At 62.7% G+C, this 14,638-nt stretch overlaps 1 protein-coding gene across 10 annotated transcripts in view; it reads right to left on the reverse strand.

Moving 5' to 3' along the window:
- Positions 1–14,638, reverse strand: part of MAD1L1 (mitotic arrest deficient 1 like 1) — a 315,604-nt gene that overhangs the window by 124,036 nt on the left and 176,930 nt on the right. For all 10 annotated transcript variants that reach the window (XR_004522011.2, XR_004522012.2, XR_004522010.2 and 7 more), the window contains one exon: positions 5,371–5,511. Coding sequence is in view for 6 of the 10 variants with exons in the window: in XM_073793248.1 (XP_073649349.1) it covers positions 5,371–5,511 (141 nt within the window). In the remaining 4 variants the exon portion in view is untranslated. The remainder of the gene's footprint in view (positions 1–5,370; positions 5,512–14,638) is intronic.

The raw sequence follows: 14,638 nt of genomic DNA on the forward strand, positions 1-14,638 counted from the left end.
GTATTATCAAAATGACAACAGACAGCAAGTGTTGAAGAATGTGTTGTGCACTGATGGTGCGAATGTAAGCTGGTGCAGCCACTACGGGAAAGAGTATGGAGGGGACTCAAAAAACTAAAAATAGAACGTGGCCCTCGCCCGTTGCCTGTGGCCTCTGCACGTCAGATCCGTGTCCAACCGCAGAGGATTCCCAGAGCCCGGGTCTCTGGTATTATTTTCTCCCTGTTTGCCTGCCTTCTGTTTTCCATTTATTTAGCACGTTGCTCATCTTGTAACTCTGTCTCAAGATTTTCCAGTTTGTTTCATCTGTGCTTTTTTACAGGAGAGTCATCTCAAGATCCTTATATAAGGGGAGCACTAAACACTTTCACAAGGAAGAAAAAAATCTGGATCTGGTGAACAACGTAGGGTTCAAAAGCTGCTGTTCTTCCTGAAGCCAAGCCCCCCACGGCCAGGGGACGGCGACAGAAAGGCTGTGACGTGCGCCCTCACAGAAGTCCGGGAGGAGCGAGGGAGAGGGAGCAGTGTCGCGCCCACCTCCTCCTAGGCTGGGAGTTGGAAATCACTGCTGCACTCTGAAACTGGGACTTTCCACAGACCTCCATGCAGCAGCCAGCAGCACCATAATCTGTTTTAATTAAATAAATTAGAAAAACACATCAGGCTGATATCTTGAATCAAGGTGGCATGAGCCTCATATTTATAGCCCTGTCGACAGAGGAGGATTCATGACACATGCTACCGACTTCTGCAGCCGCTTTATTAGATGGAATAAGTAAAACCCGTGCAAAACGGCACCAGAGTCGGGCTGCTGGGATCCTCCCAATCTCAACACTTCTGCTTGGTGGTACTCAGATGTTTTTGCTAGAATCAAAGCATGTTTCCCATTAGAACTGACTGATTAAGCTAAATGGGTGAAATGTAATGCCTCTCTAAGAAGTGGATGCATTTTTCAAATTCCCTGCGCCCACATCTGTGGGTCCCGCTCCTTCTCCAGCAAGTGAAAGGTAGGGCCGACAGAGCAGCACGCCCCCTGTACCTGTGAGAGGGCGCCTGCCGTGGGCACACCAGGGGCTGGCCAGGTCCCATGGGGCAGGCGCGGCAGCTCTCACGTCAAGCAGCAGGGTCTCGGGGTCCCAGACAAGAGGAGCTAGAAGAGGGGGCTGGCAACTACAGCCTGCCCACAAATCCAGCCCACCACCGGTTTTATCTGTAAAGCTTCACTGGCACAGAGCCACACCCACCATCTACTGACGGCCCACGGCTGCTCCCGAGCTATACAGCCACAGAGCTGAGGGGCTGTGATCAAGACCACGTGGCCACACAGCCCACAGCACTCACTGTCTGGCCCTTTACAGACAACGCCTGCTGACCTCTGCGTGAAAAGCAACAGGAGTTTGGGGGTGAGCGAGGAGGTGGAGAGAAGCCAAGGAGGAGAAGCGGGCAGTGGAGGTGAGAGGATAGAGCAGGGCAAAGACAGAAACAGACAGACACAAAGAGAGAACAGAAAGAAATACGGAAGGAAAGGGAAGAAGGCTGGAGGGAGAAAGAAGGGTGTGGCGGGGGAGGGGCGGGGAGAGGGGCCCTCACCTCCACCAGGCACCCAGAGCCCAGGGCGCCCCGACCCTGACGCCCAGGCAGCGCTCTCTCAGGCGGGCGAGGGACACTAATCTGTCTACACCGTCAGGCCCGGGGGCTGTGGGGACGTCTTCCCTGCACGCACCTGGCTGCTCCCGGTGGTCCCCCAAGACAGCGGAACAAAACGGGGACCGTGGGGCTGCGAGCAGTGCTCTGCTCTCGTCTGCGCTGCCGCGTGCCCCCAAACGGTGCTTGCATCACAGCCTGAGGACGGATGAGTCGCCTGGAGGCTCTGAGGAACCCTTAACAAACGGGTTCTATGAAGTTACATAACTTCCTACCATCTGTCAATACGTGATGCTCAACTAATAAACTTCTGCCAGGCAGCTTGAAGCAGCTTCCAGAGGCTCCAAGTGCGGGTCGTTCTCCGAGACTCTGAGACGTGAAATGTTACTGTTTAATAGAACAAGAAGAAGAAAACTGCCCGAAGGACACCAGCCCCGCCCTGCACGGCTCGGCTCTGGCACGGGGCCACTCTGACCTGGAGGGTGAGGTCAAAGCCAGGCGCCTCTGAGCCTGTCCCCTCTCTTGAGGCCGTAGGAGCAGACCCACAAGGGACGGCACAGGGGCCTGTCCTGCCCAAACCCCAGCGTCCAGGCTCCAGCCTCCTGAGCCGCAGGCCTCTCCCTGGCTGCTCAGGGCCTCAGAGGGGTGAGACAGGGTTCAGAGAGCCTGGGTGCCCCCCTGCAAAGGGGCCAGGCTGGAGATGGGAAGCGGGTCTGGGCCGGGGACCCCCAGGCTGCCCCAGAGCCTCACGTGCATGCAGAGAAAGCATCCGCCCGCTCCTCCCCCCTTACCCAGCACCCCACCCGGAGCTGCACAGAAGCCCTCGGCTCTACCAGGAAACTGCTGGGACTGAAGGCAGGTCAGGCCAGCACCCGGGTTTTGTGACTTGCCTTAAAGGAGCACGCCTACGGGGCCTTGTGGAGTGAGGACGGGGGGCGGGGGCAGAGCACTTGCAGGGCTCCCTCCACATGGCCCATCACCAGCCTCGCGGTTCTGGGCACAGAGGGCACCGCCTTCACACCCACTTCGCCCTGGGCTCCTCCCAGCTCTTTCCTGAATCCAAGACCTCGCCCCACCCCCGCCAACCCCCTTCCTGAACCCCTTCCTGTTCTTCACTAATGGGCTTAGTTCCTCATGTTGGGGTCACATTCTCCCTAACCCAGTTCTCCTCCTGGGATGAGACCCAGTCCAGGGGAGCCGCCAGCGGCCACCAGAGGGCCCCCCACAAGAACCCCCGCCCCTCCCCCGGGGGATCCCAGGGCCAGCGGGGGCTGGAGGCAGGCGCTGATGGGAGGTGGGCGCCCCCGTCAGGGCAGCACACCCTCCAAGGTGCTCGGGGAGCCCCCCTCCGGGCCCACGTGAGAACAGCTGAGACACTACCGTGGGGCGGCCCCCTGATGGCCCGGCTGGGCGAATCCAGGGAGCTCGCTGATGGGGTGACGGGGCCGCTGGTTGCAACGCTCAGGAATGAGGCGAATATTCCCCAATTTGCCCAATGTTTCCCATTTCCCCAATTTCTCCCCTTCTACACCATACTCCCTCCCACCCTCCGGACACTAGAGAAAAGCCTTCTGCCGTGTACGTGTCTCCCCGCACCTGTCACTTCTGTGCCGCTACCGAGTGCTGGGAGAAACCCCTCGGGTCCTGGAGCCCCGGCCCCGGCCCTCTCTCCTCGGGTGCACAGCGAGGTGGCCGTGAGCGGTCCGATCTCTAAGAGGACAGTGTGCACCACCGGCAAGAGAACGAGGGCAGAGCTCCCTGGAAGGCCGGAGTCCCACACGCTCCCTCTTACTCCACGCTCAGTCCTAACCCTAGAGCCAGGCCTGACGGCAAAGGCCCCTCTGCTCCAGCAGCGCCAGCTTGAACATGAACTCGGGCGCAGGGTCCTTCCTGTAGGAGGCTCTCTGCGGATCCCGCCAGCCCAGCCCAGCCAGGACCCCTCATCCTCATACTGCACCGGGCAGCTGGCTCCCCCAGCCCCCCACGGAGGCAGCTTCTCCCAGCCAAGCTCCCGCAGCTCGGGGCCAACCCAGAGCCACACAGCTCCAGTTCCCAGTGGCTCCTAATTGGGCGGGGGGCTCCTGGGGGCCTATGCTTGGCGGGGCCTGGTACAGATCAGGTCAGCGGACGGCTGGGGAGGAAGGAAGCAGGAGGGGGAAGGACATCCTTGTCCCAGTACAGGTTCCCAGAGGGCTGGAAGGAGACAAGAAGAGGTCTCGGTGATGTGCAGGAAAAAGAACCAAGGCTGAGGAGGAGCCCCTGTCCTGTCCGGGGTCCCTCAGTACAGTCCACATCCCACCCTGCTGGGGGCCTGAACCAGGGAGCAGGACCGGCTGGCTTTGTCTGCTGCCACCTGGTGGAGACCGGGAGGCGTACAGCCCTCAGCAGGAGCAGACCCAGGCCTGACCCACAGGGCACAACGAATCCAACCACGACCTCCACTTTCCAAAGGTGATGGGTGTTTCCAACACTTGGAGTCAGTCAGCCTTTCTTCAGCTGCCTGCACACACTCCAAAAAGGCCAGGGGACAGTGCCCGGTTGGCCTGGCCCAGGAATGCCCTGCTGCAGCCCCTCTGTGCTTGACCCTTTCCACGACAGCAGCTCAGGCCCAGGCGGGGCTCTTGGGGGGAATTCAAGGGGGAGGGACTTGGGGGGCTCCCTCACCTACAGGGAGGACATGTGCAGGACATGTGGAGAGCAAGAACCGCCCCCCCAATGGATGGCCTCGCTGGGATGGCGAGCAGAGCCTGAGTCCAGAACACTGAGGCTGGTCCCAGGGTAACCCCCAGACTCAAAGATGGGGATCTCAGGTCTTCCGTCCTAACACAGATCCGGGGTCGGTGCGGCCTGGGTGGAGGGCAGGAGGCCATCAGCACCTGTGTCCGGAGAGTACAGGGCAGGGACGGGAGTCCCAGCGTGGACAGGGCGGAGCGGCTGCCAGGGCTGGGAGGCCATTCCTCTGCCCCTCCTCTGTCTGGTGCCTCCCGCCCAGAGCCTGGACTGGCCACGTGAGCCCCTGTGGCGATGATGACGATGGAGAGGAACAGCCGTGGCAGTGACGCTGGCAGAGCCGGTGATGTCCACCCCCCCGAATTCTCCCGTAAGTCTGGGAGCTGGAAGGGAAGGCTGAGTGACCGCTCCACTGCACTGCTGACCACAGGAAGGGAAGAAGGGGTCAGGCACTTTCGCTACCAAAACCAGGACAGCCCCAGGCGAACCGGGACAAGTCAGCTCCCTGCAGGCAGGACTCAAGGGGAGACAGGGAGCCAAAGGAACCCGGTGCCCGTCCGCCAGACGCCAGGGGCGGGGCTGTCCCCAAGCCGCCGCCTCGGGCAGGGTAAGGCACGGTGACCACGCTGGTCAACGAGTTCCGAGGTCACTGACAGCCCCTCATCTCCAACACGCAAAAAGCCTCAACATATGGCATTGGAGGTGCCAGAACTGCCCACCTCGTAATGAACTGGAGCACACGCGGTGCCAGACAGGAAGGACCTCGTAACGTAAAAAGCGCCGGGGGGAGGCTTCCCCGCGAATCCCTCTTCACTAGTGTCTCACGGGGAGCAAATGTGTGGCGGTAAAAACGGCATGGAAGCGCCTGCACCGACAAGGCTGTGCTTGCGGGGGCTGGAGGCGGCCCTCCCCAGCAGGACTGAGGTCTGCATGCAACAGCGTCCGCAGCGCCCCCCCCCCCCCCCGTGGAGCGCGCACGGACGCTGGGCCACTCACCTCCATCTCCGAGCTGTGCGCGTGCACCTTCTGCACCATGTCCTCGGCCTCGCGCATGCGGCGGGTCAGCTGGGGCGAGTACTCGGCCGGGGTCAGCTCACTGTCGTAGGACCCCAGGATGGCGCGCATGCCGTCCCGCTCCTGTGGCACAGAGGGCAAGAGGTCAGGCCCGCGCGGGCGAGTGGCGTGAGGGAGACAGGAGCAGCGTGGTGGGCTTGGGGTCAAGTTCGAGGGGCAGGCTGCCAGGTGGGGCCCCCTGGGTGGCTCCTTGAAGAGCTCGAGCAGGCCACTTAGCCCGACAGAGCCCACCAAGGCCGAGACGGGCCCTGGCTGCTCTGAAGCCACAGCCCAGCTTGGCCAGTGGCCGGTGAGCCTGGGGCCCATCCTCGAGCTGCACCGTCTGACCTGCGGTGGCCAGCAGAGGGCGGGGGCTGCCTCCATCAGGGTCGGCACCCCTCCCTCCCCGAGTCTGCAGTGTCCCCCAGCTGGGCAGAAGGTCTGGGCCAGTGCTCTGGGTCAGTGTGACCTCCTGAGTCCCGGCAAACAGACCAAGGGACACACCAGTGGGGTCCGCCGGCAAGTGGGTTGGAGTAACCCTGCTCCCGTGACTTCTGACCTGGCCTTTGACCCAGCAACACTCAGAGCGAGGGTCTAAGCAGAAGATTCGGTGGGTAAGGAGAGGTCCCTCTAAGCAGCGAGGCGGCAGGTGTCCAGCAGGGCCGAGGAGTCCTCCCAGAGCGCTCTGACAGGCCCCAGGATCCCCGCGGCACCAGCTCTGGCCTCGGCAAGCTCTTCCCCACCACACCCCCGAGCCCATGGGTGCCAGAGGCCACGGTCCTGGGCGTCACCGTGCACCAGCCACGCCCGGCACCCCTCCTCCACGTAAAGATGCAGCTCAGGTTTCGTGGGACACACGGACCGCACAGCGCTGAGACCACCCCTTAGAGCCACACAGGAGTCCCCACCCAGTGGTACCCTACTGGAAACGATCGCCAACGGCACGAGCCCTGGGAGAGACGGGCGGCGCCTCCTGAGCCACACGGGAAGACCCCTTCCTGAGATGCTGGCGAAGGGAGAACAGCAGGGGAGGCCCTCAGAGACCGAGGCTGTCCCCAAGACCAGGAACGGAGCCACCCTGGCAGCCGGGGAAAGGAGGCTCCCCTCCCCCACTGTGGGTCTGGGACCATGGGCCAGTCTCTTCTGGATGCAGCCCCCAAGGGTGCAGGGAGGAGACCTCGCTCCTAGCAGGCTGCAGCACAAGCTGAGGGCTGGCACCTGCCCTCCTCCTGCCCCCATGTCTCCTGGCTGCGGCCGAGGAGGCCCACACAGGCTGCACAGTTAGACAAAATCAGGTCCCCTGCAGACAGCCAGGCTTAACGAGAGCGCGGCTTCTCAAACCTCCCATCTTGCGCATCTCCCGGGTCCTGTGAAACCTCCTTTCAGATTCAGCAGGTCTGGGGTGGGGCCTGAGAGTCTGCCTTTCTAACAGGCGACGTTGCTGGTGTGCGGGCCACACTGGGGAGCTCAGTGGCCTAGCCTGGGCCAGCACAGCCCAGGAAGCAAAGGTGGCTCCCACGAGACCACGTCCAGGTCCCAGCTCTGCTCCGGTTAACCCGAGGCCAGCGCTTTCGTCCACCTGAGCCTCCTCCCTGATCAGCGGGGTGGGTCATCAGCACACTGCACAGGCCGGCCGGGATGACTGATGCCCTCCTGGACCAAGCAGCCAGCCGCCGGCCTGTGAGCCACGAGGCTCACGTGGTGACAGCAGCCCTCTCATCCACACCGGCAAACAGACCTCCACGTTTGGACTCCAGGGCGCAGCCCCTCCCGCAGGCATGCCCGGCGCAGCAGCTGGAGAAGCTCGTGCAGCCTCGCTCTGCACCCCAGCCGGCGCCCCTCGCAGCCCACACACCCGCCACGGCACCGCATCCCGGGCGAGCCACAGGGCCAGCCACACCAGCAGCGACTCCGAGGCATGTTCTCGGACCCTCTGCCCCGTGCTCTCGGCCGCTGCTTCCGTGAACTGAGGCCCGACTGCCCGGGCAGAGACCTGCCCCAACTGCTGCTCCACCCCAAGCACCGCTGCTGCCCCCGCAGTCTGCCCAGGCCCCTCCTTCTCAGGTGAGACTGGTGAAGACTGGGGGCTCACAGGGTCCCCTCTTCTCCCGCAGGAGCCCATTGGCCCCCACCCGCCGAGTTCAGCGGTCTACTGCGCTCCCAGGCCTCTGGCTGGGCCATCGCCCCAGCACGGACCTCATCATTAGTTGATGACAAAAAATTCAATAAGTGAGAAATTAAAGTTACAAATCCAACTGGAACTGGTCACACATCCGTGAAAAATTTGTTTCCAACAGGAAGGTTTATCGAGTGTCATAATTTTATTGAAATCCTGTATCTTCCCATTGACTTTTATGGTTTCGAGCTGGTTACACAGTTATTATTACCAGAGCATCGATGCCACGCAGGGGCCGGGGAGGAGCTTCCTTTCATAAACAAGCTGTAATTGTCACCTTTATTGACCAATAAATCTCCAAAATGCTGCCTCCCACTACGGTTCTCTTCTATTACGTCTCCAGGCTAGCAAAGAGGAAGATATAAAATTGAAAGTTTGCTGTTTGTACCTTCTAAGGAAATCGTTTTGCCATTTAGCCATGAAGCAGCAGAACTGGGCTGGTTTGATCTGATAACGACTTTTTAATGACAGATTCCACTTGTGGTGAAGGGCCCTTCGTTTTCACTTGAACAAGCGTGGGGACTAATCCCTGAACAAACAGGCACCCAGCCTGAGCTGAGGAGCTGCGCAGACGCCTCCAGGTACAGACAGGACGGGGCTCCCCTGGGTGCTTCTCCCTGGGGACACCACAGCCCCGTCTGTCCCGGCACACTTGCTTGTCACGTGATCAGCGCAACCCAAAGAGTGTGGTCACAGCATCGCGCAGGGAGGAATGGACTGAGGACGCGGGGGAGGGGGCAGTCATGGAAGTTGCCCTCGACCCCCAGGCCCAGCCTGCAGTGCCCAGCGGGGTGTGGGAGAGCGGAGGCCGCGACTGGCAGCAAAGGCAGCAGCCGTGACCCTGCTCCGACCCTGCCAGCCCCAGCTTCAGAGCTCCGGTCTGTGACTGACAGGCTGGCCCTGACAGCCCCACACTCCCTGACAGACGAAGCGTTTGGGGTGATACGTACCGACCCTCCTGTACACAGGCCTCAAGGACCAGATGGAGAAAGCACGGGGGGATGACCAGGCCTGGCTGGGCGGCAGAGGGTCTGCACACATCCTGCGGATGGCGCTCCTGGCGTCTACCCGGAGCTCGCGCCAATGCCCAACTCGGGGACAAGGCCGGGGCCGCTCCGCGTAGGCAGCTCAAGAGCCCAGCCTTGCAATGCTTCTGGGCTGGCTCGGGAGGGTGCCAAGCGGACGCCAGGACACACAGCTCCACACCCTCGCTACCCGTCACCGTCTTCCTGCCCCTCCTCCATGACCGGCTCAGAGCTCTGCAGGCTTGCGAGTGGGGACCAGGGCAGTACCAAGGCGATGTGGTCTCTGCAAGTTCTGGAATATTCCCAATAAGAACCCAGAATCTGAGGATGGCAGAGATGAAACCAACGCTTTCTTCTTTAATGTACATGAAGGGAGTGGAGAGCCTCAGTGGTGCTGAGAAGCGGTGGAGAAAGGAAGTCATCTAGAGCTTGGAAGCCTCTCAGATCAAGTCCAGGCCACTGTTTCCTGGAAAGAAAACGGGGGCAGAGGTGCAAAGTCACTTGTCCAAGCCCCACAGGGAGGATGGGCACAGGCCAGCCAATAACCAGGCGGCAGCCAAACTCTACAGCCCCGGGCCCAGCCCGGCAGCCCGAGCGTGCACTCAGCAGGCGTCTGCAGGAGGGGGCGGGAGGTCCCGGTGGGCACTGAGAGTCCTGCCCGGGGGAAGGCTGGGCTAGGGAATGGGCGGGGGCAGAAGCGGGGCGTGCAGGTGGACGCAAGCTGGGGGATACAGAGGGGATGGGTACGGAGTCTGAGCAAGGACCCCTCCCTCTAACCTGTCAGCGGATGCTGCCAATTCCGTCCACAGGAACGCATTTCCGCCCCCCTCCCCCGCCAGCAGCTTGTTACCTGGGTGGGGCTGGTTAGGAACGCAGGTTCCGGGGGCCCACCCGGCCCTTCGGCTCCCTGGGGACGGATTCCCGAAGTGCCAAGATGCTGAGCCTGCCCTCACCTCAGGCCTCTGCTTTGCTGACCCCTCAGTCTGGAGATTTCTCCCCCGGGACACGTCTGGCCCTCTCGTCCTTCAGGCCCGTCCCCGCCGGCCACGCGGCCTAGCGCACCTCACCACGCACAGCTCTGCTCACCGCCATCACCGTCCGTCTTTCCTTCTACAACTCAAGCCCCAGGTCTCCCAGGCCTGGCCAGCTCTAGGCTGAAGGGGAAACCAGTGACGGGTGGGGGGGGGAGGGGGGAATCCTCTCCTGAAAGGCTACGGCTTATTAGCAGGGAGGCAAGACCCTCTGCCCACGTGGTTTCATTCAGATCAGCCCCCTCTGCAGGCAGAGGAAAGGGTCCTACGACTCCGGAATCCGACAGCTCTGGGTGGACAGGCAAAGCCGTGGACACTGAGAACAATGTTCTGGGGGCACGAGGAGGCTGCGGAAATCCAGGCAGGCGGGAGAATGAGCCGGAGAGGCAAGAACACGCACAGGCGGGGCTCTAAGAACGCACGTGCACGCACGTGCACACGCACGTGTGAGAGAAACCTTCACAGGCCAAGCCCCCCAACTTCCTGCTCACCTGAAGGGAGCAGGCAGAGAGCGTTTCTCAATGCTGCTGTCTCTAATGGCCCCTAAGGCCACCAGCAGAAGAGCCCCGCTGGCGTGCGGGGCCTCCCGGGAGTGCTGGGAGCAACAAGCTGCCCAGAACCCTGCTACCCTGGAAAGCTCCCGCCTGCCTCCCCTCCTTCATCCTCCTCTCACTGCCCTGGGCGAGAGCGGGCTCAGCGGGCAGGGGGCGTGGGGGTAGGGCAAGGGGGGCAGGGGTGAGATGCAGGCCTCAGGACGGCCCAAGGACCAGGCCCGCAGCTCCTGGGCGCTGGAGAGGGTGCGCAGACAGTGAGGGGGCCACGGCAGACCCCGGGGGCCCCGGGGGGGGCCGCAGACGCAGAGGCCCCGGACGCTTTAGGAAGCATCTGGGCTTCCCGGTGGGCACCTCTGGGGAAGGGCGCTCCACCCGGCATGGCCTCGTGGGAGGGAGCAGCGGTGGTGATGACCACCGTGAACCCCAGCTGGTCCTCCACGTGCGGCTGAGCTTCGCCGCGCAGCCCCCAACATGCTGACGGGCACCCAGGGGTGGAGAAACACGCACGCGCCCCACGCAGAGGCTGAAGAAGCACGTGCGGGCGGAAGCACACACCGCTGCGACACAGGACGGGCCTGCCCCCACCGGGTGTGTGCGAGGTGCTGCCTGATGCAGGCCCATCAGAGCTGTAAGCCCGGCCTTGGGGCGGGAGCGGGCGGGGCCTTGGGGCGGGAGCGGGCGGGGCCTTGGGGCGGGAGCGGGCGGGGCCTTGGGGCGGGAGCGGGCGGGGCCTTGGGGCGGGAGCGGGCGGGGCCTTGGGGCGGGAGCGGGCGGGGCCTTGGGGCGGGAGCGGGCGGGGCCTTGGGGCGGGAGCGGGCAGGGCCTTGGGGCGGGAGCGGGCAGGGGAGAGAAGGGCTGTGGGCCCTGAGGACGAGGATGCTGACCACAGCCCCCAGGGCCTGCGGTGAGGAGGGCCACGGCCCAGGGCAGGCACGGGGCCCAAGGAGGACGCCCAGGCGACAGCTCAGACCCTGAAGGAAGCTGGCACCCCAAGGGAGCGCCAGTGAGGGAGGAGGGGGCATGAGTCGAGGGCCCAGGAAGGCGCGAGCACCCCGGCCGGCTGGGCCCCAACCCTGGTTCACGAAGACCAGCTGTGTGACCTCAGGCCTGTGAAACGAAAAGCACAAGGAACCTCTCGGGGTGGCTGAAGTCCCAGCAGAGCACCGGGCACGCGGGGCTTTGGCACGTCTGGCGCCCGCCAGGGCTGCAAGGGCAGCGGTGCGGTCACTGCTGCTCCCACCCCCACTTCATCTAGTTCTTCTCTGGCGCCCAGGGCAGACAGCGTGCAGGACACGGCGAGGCCGGCCCCTCCCGAGGCCCACCGCGCCCCGACTTCGGAAGCCCCCCACCCGGCGAGGCAGGCATTGCCCGGGGATTCTCGAGCCCACTCCTCGGGGGCGGAAACCGCATCGGAGACGAGGTCCTGCCGATCCCAGTGTGCGAGCCCAGAGGCCGGGGCTGTGGCGCCCACAGCGTCAGGGGCCCCACTTCCGGGCCCTCCTGGTGGTGGGGGGGCATACCTGTGTGTTTTCACCGTCACAAGCCCACCTCCCGGCCAGAGCTGCTGCCCAGTTCACCCTCCTGGCCGACCGCTCAGCCCTCCGCCCACCTGCAGGGCTCCACGGGGGCCCTTCCAACCCAGCCCTTCTGCCACCACGAGCCCTCAACGAGTCTAGCACCCCTACCCGACCCCACTCATCCCACAACACCGTCGTGTTTTAATAAGCAAATGAAATTCATGACCCTAAACAGCTACAGAGTCCCGTTCCAATGGCCTCTCCACTCACACGGAGTCACCAAAAGAAACACAGTGGATGGAGGCAGAAACGTGGAACTGCTGCGCGGGATGCTGCGCGGGAGGCTGCGCGGGAGGGTGGAAGCTGGCCTCCGCGAGCTGCGTTGCTGGGCCCAGTCCTGGCCGCTTGCTTCCCAAACGAGTGGGCAGTGCAGAGGTGGGCTGTGCCTCCACCTCCTGGGGTCCCCTGAGAGCTGTGATGAGCACCGAGGGGTCCCAGTGTCAGGTGTGTCTGGGTTGGACAAACCCAGGCTCAAATCCTGACTCCACCACAAACCAGCTGTGCAACCCGGGGCAGGCGACTTAACCTCTCTGAACTTGCCCTTCTCACGCAAAATGGGGGCATGACCACCCGAGGGAGGGGCTGAAAGATGAACAAAGATTACTTGATAAACACGAAACAGTGCCTGCGGAGAGAAGGGCTAGGGACGGCCTCGTACAGCCGTGAGGACCACAGGAGGAGGGAGGACGGGCCCACGGCTGGTACCTCCACCTCCCAATGCCCGCCTCTCTCCTCCCTCCCCCCTCATCCCGCCCCAGGCTCACTGGCCCAAACACGTCAGCTTTTCCTTCCGCCAAGTGATGGTCTCAGTACCCTTGAGCCCAGGCAGGTGTGGCAGCTCGCTCACAGGCACAGCACTGTACAGGCCACAAGCCGTCACGTGTGTCATCCCGTGTGCTTTTCAAAACTGCATCAGGCAGGGCTCCCAGCCTGGGGTCGCCAGGAGCCGGTGCCGGCGACCAGCCCTGGGACGAGACAGCCGGTGCGGCTGTGGTTTCCTCACGCCTGCCCCTCTGAGCGGCTGGGAGGCGAAACCACAAGAGCTGAAGCCCACGGGCAAGGCCAGCGGCCACTGGTCTGAGACCCCAGCACACCCTGGTGCTCCTACCACACGGCAACCCGTGGGGACCAGGCCCCAGGACCTGGGGGCCTCCCCCCTAGCCTCCCACTCCTGTTAACACGACCAGACTGCTCACAGCACGGGGCTGGCACAGCGGAGCAAAGGGATCCAAGGGCATCGAGCCCACAGGGGACGCTCCCCACCAACCCAGGGCAGCTCTGTGCTCGGGAGCGGGTGCCCCTCCCGCCCACACTGCCTGGGCACCAGCCGACGGGGCTCCCGTGGGAAGGAGGCCACCCCCAGGGGCTGCGGAGGCGAAGGAACCGACGCGACTTCAACTCCATCTAAAGACAACAAGAGGCAGGAGAGGCGGCCACCCTCTGAGGCTACAGACACCAGCAAACGGGGCGCTCAAACCACCTGACACGTTCTGGAAAACCCACAGCACTCGAGAAGGATGAAATTCACTTTCTCGCTCTGTGTTCACTGACGTGGAAGCAATTCCGGAAGAAAAGAAGGGACCCCGCGAAGGAGGGGAGCTGCAAGGGCAGCTCGGAAGAGAAGAACCACAGCCTGGCTGGGCAGCCTCCTGGAGGCCGGACGACCAAGAGCCCAGCGGGCTGCACCCCGCCCATTCCCCTCCCCAGGGACGGCTGACGGCGCTGGCCGGGAAGACGATGTCCACCCACGGCCCCGCCCCGCCCTGCGGCTACCCCTCCACTCTCACGCCTCTGGTCGCAGCCCCTAATCCTGCCGCCCTCTCCAGGACACCTCTGCTCGTGGCGCAGCCCCCTGCAAGGAGGCCTGAAGGGCCTCCACTGCCGCCTCTTGACCCTGGCTGGTTCTGGGGACCCGGGCCCCACCTCTGCAGCCCCACAGGTCAAGTCAAGGACACGATGCCCGGGGACACTGGCATTTCTGCCCCAACACTGGACCAGGACATCGCCTGTAATTTCCCCGACAGGTGCTCTGAACGTCAGGTTATCAGGAGAGAAGAGGTTGAAGAAAGGAGAAAGGACGTGGGAAAAGGCGCCACGTCCAGAAGACCGTGAGCTGCACGCAGCCCGCACACTGGCAGGGCCGAGGGCTGGCACTCGAGATGCTTCTCCTCCGTCTGCCTCCACCTGCACCCTTCCCACCCCGATGCCATGGGACGAGCCGGACCCAAAGCCCCTGCACTACAGACACGAGCCCCTGCCCGAGACCCTGAGTGGGGCAGGGACCTGGGCTGCCAGGACTCCCTGGGCCACCTCCGCCTGGGCCTTCGCCTCCCTGCGCTGGGAGACGTGAACTCCAGCCGACGGCTGCAGGTTCGCAGGGTCAGAGGCCCTGCTTCCTCGGGTGCTGCCCAGCGCCGACAGGACAGCGGCCAGAGGCGACGTGCCACACCAGAGCATATCATATCATATTCAAACTTCAGAAAGTCAAGGACAGAGAAATCCAAAAGATGCCAGAAACCATGCAAGGGAAAATTATAAGTGTTGAAAGAAAAAACCCACCATCCCAGAATTCTGTATCTAGTGAAATTACCCTTCAAGAGTAAAAAATAAAGATTTTCTCAGACCAAAAAAAAAAACAAAGAGAGAGGGGGGTTTGTTGCTGGTGCACCTGCCCTAAAAAATATTAAAAGGCTTTCTTGAGAGAGAAGCAAAATGACAGAGGCCAGAAAGTCAGATCTACATAAAGAAAGGAAGAGATTCAGAGAAGGAATAATTGAAGGTAAAACAGAATCTTTTACTTTTCTTAGTCATAACTGATCTAATGGATAACCGCTCAAAGCAACAGCAG

The sequence above is a fragment of the Tursiops truncatus genome, chromosome 15, assembly GCF_011762595.2.
Source record: "Tursiops truncatus isolate mTurTru1 chromosome 15, mTurTru1.mat.Y, whole genome shotgun sequence".
Classification (NCBI taxonomy): domain Eukaryota; kingdom Metazoa; phylum Chordata; class Mammalia; order Artiodactyla; family Delphinidae; genus Tursiops; species Tursiops truncatus.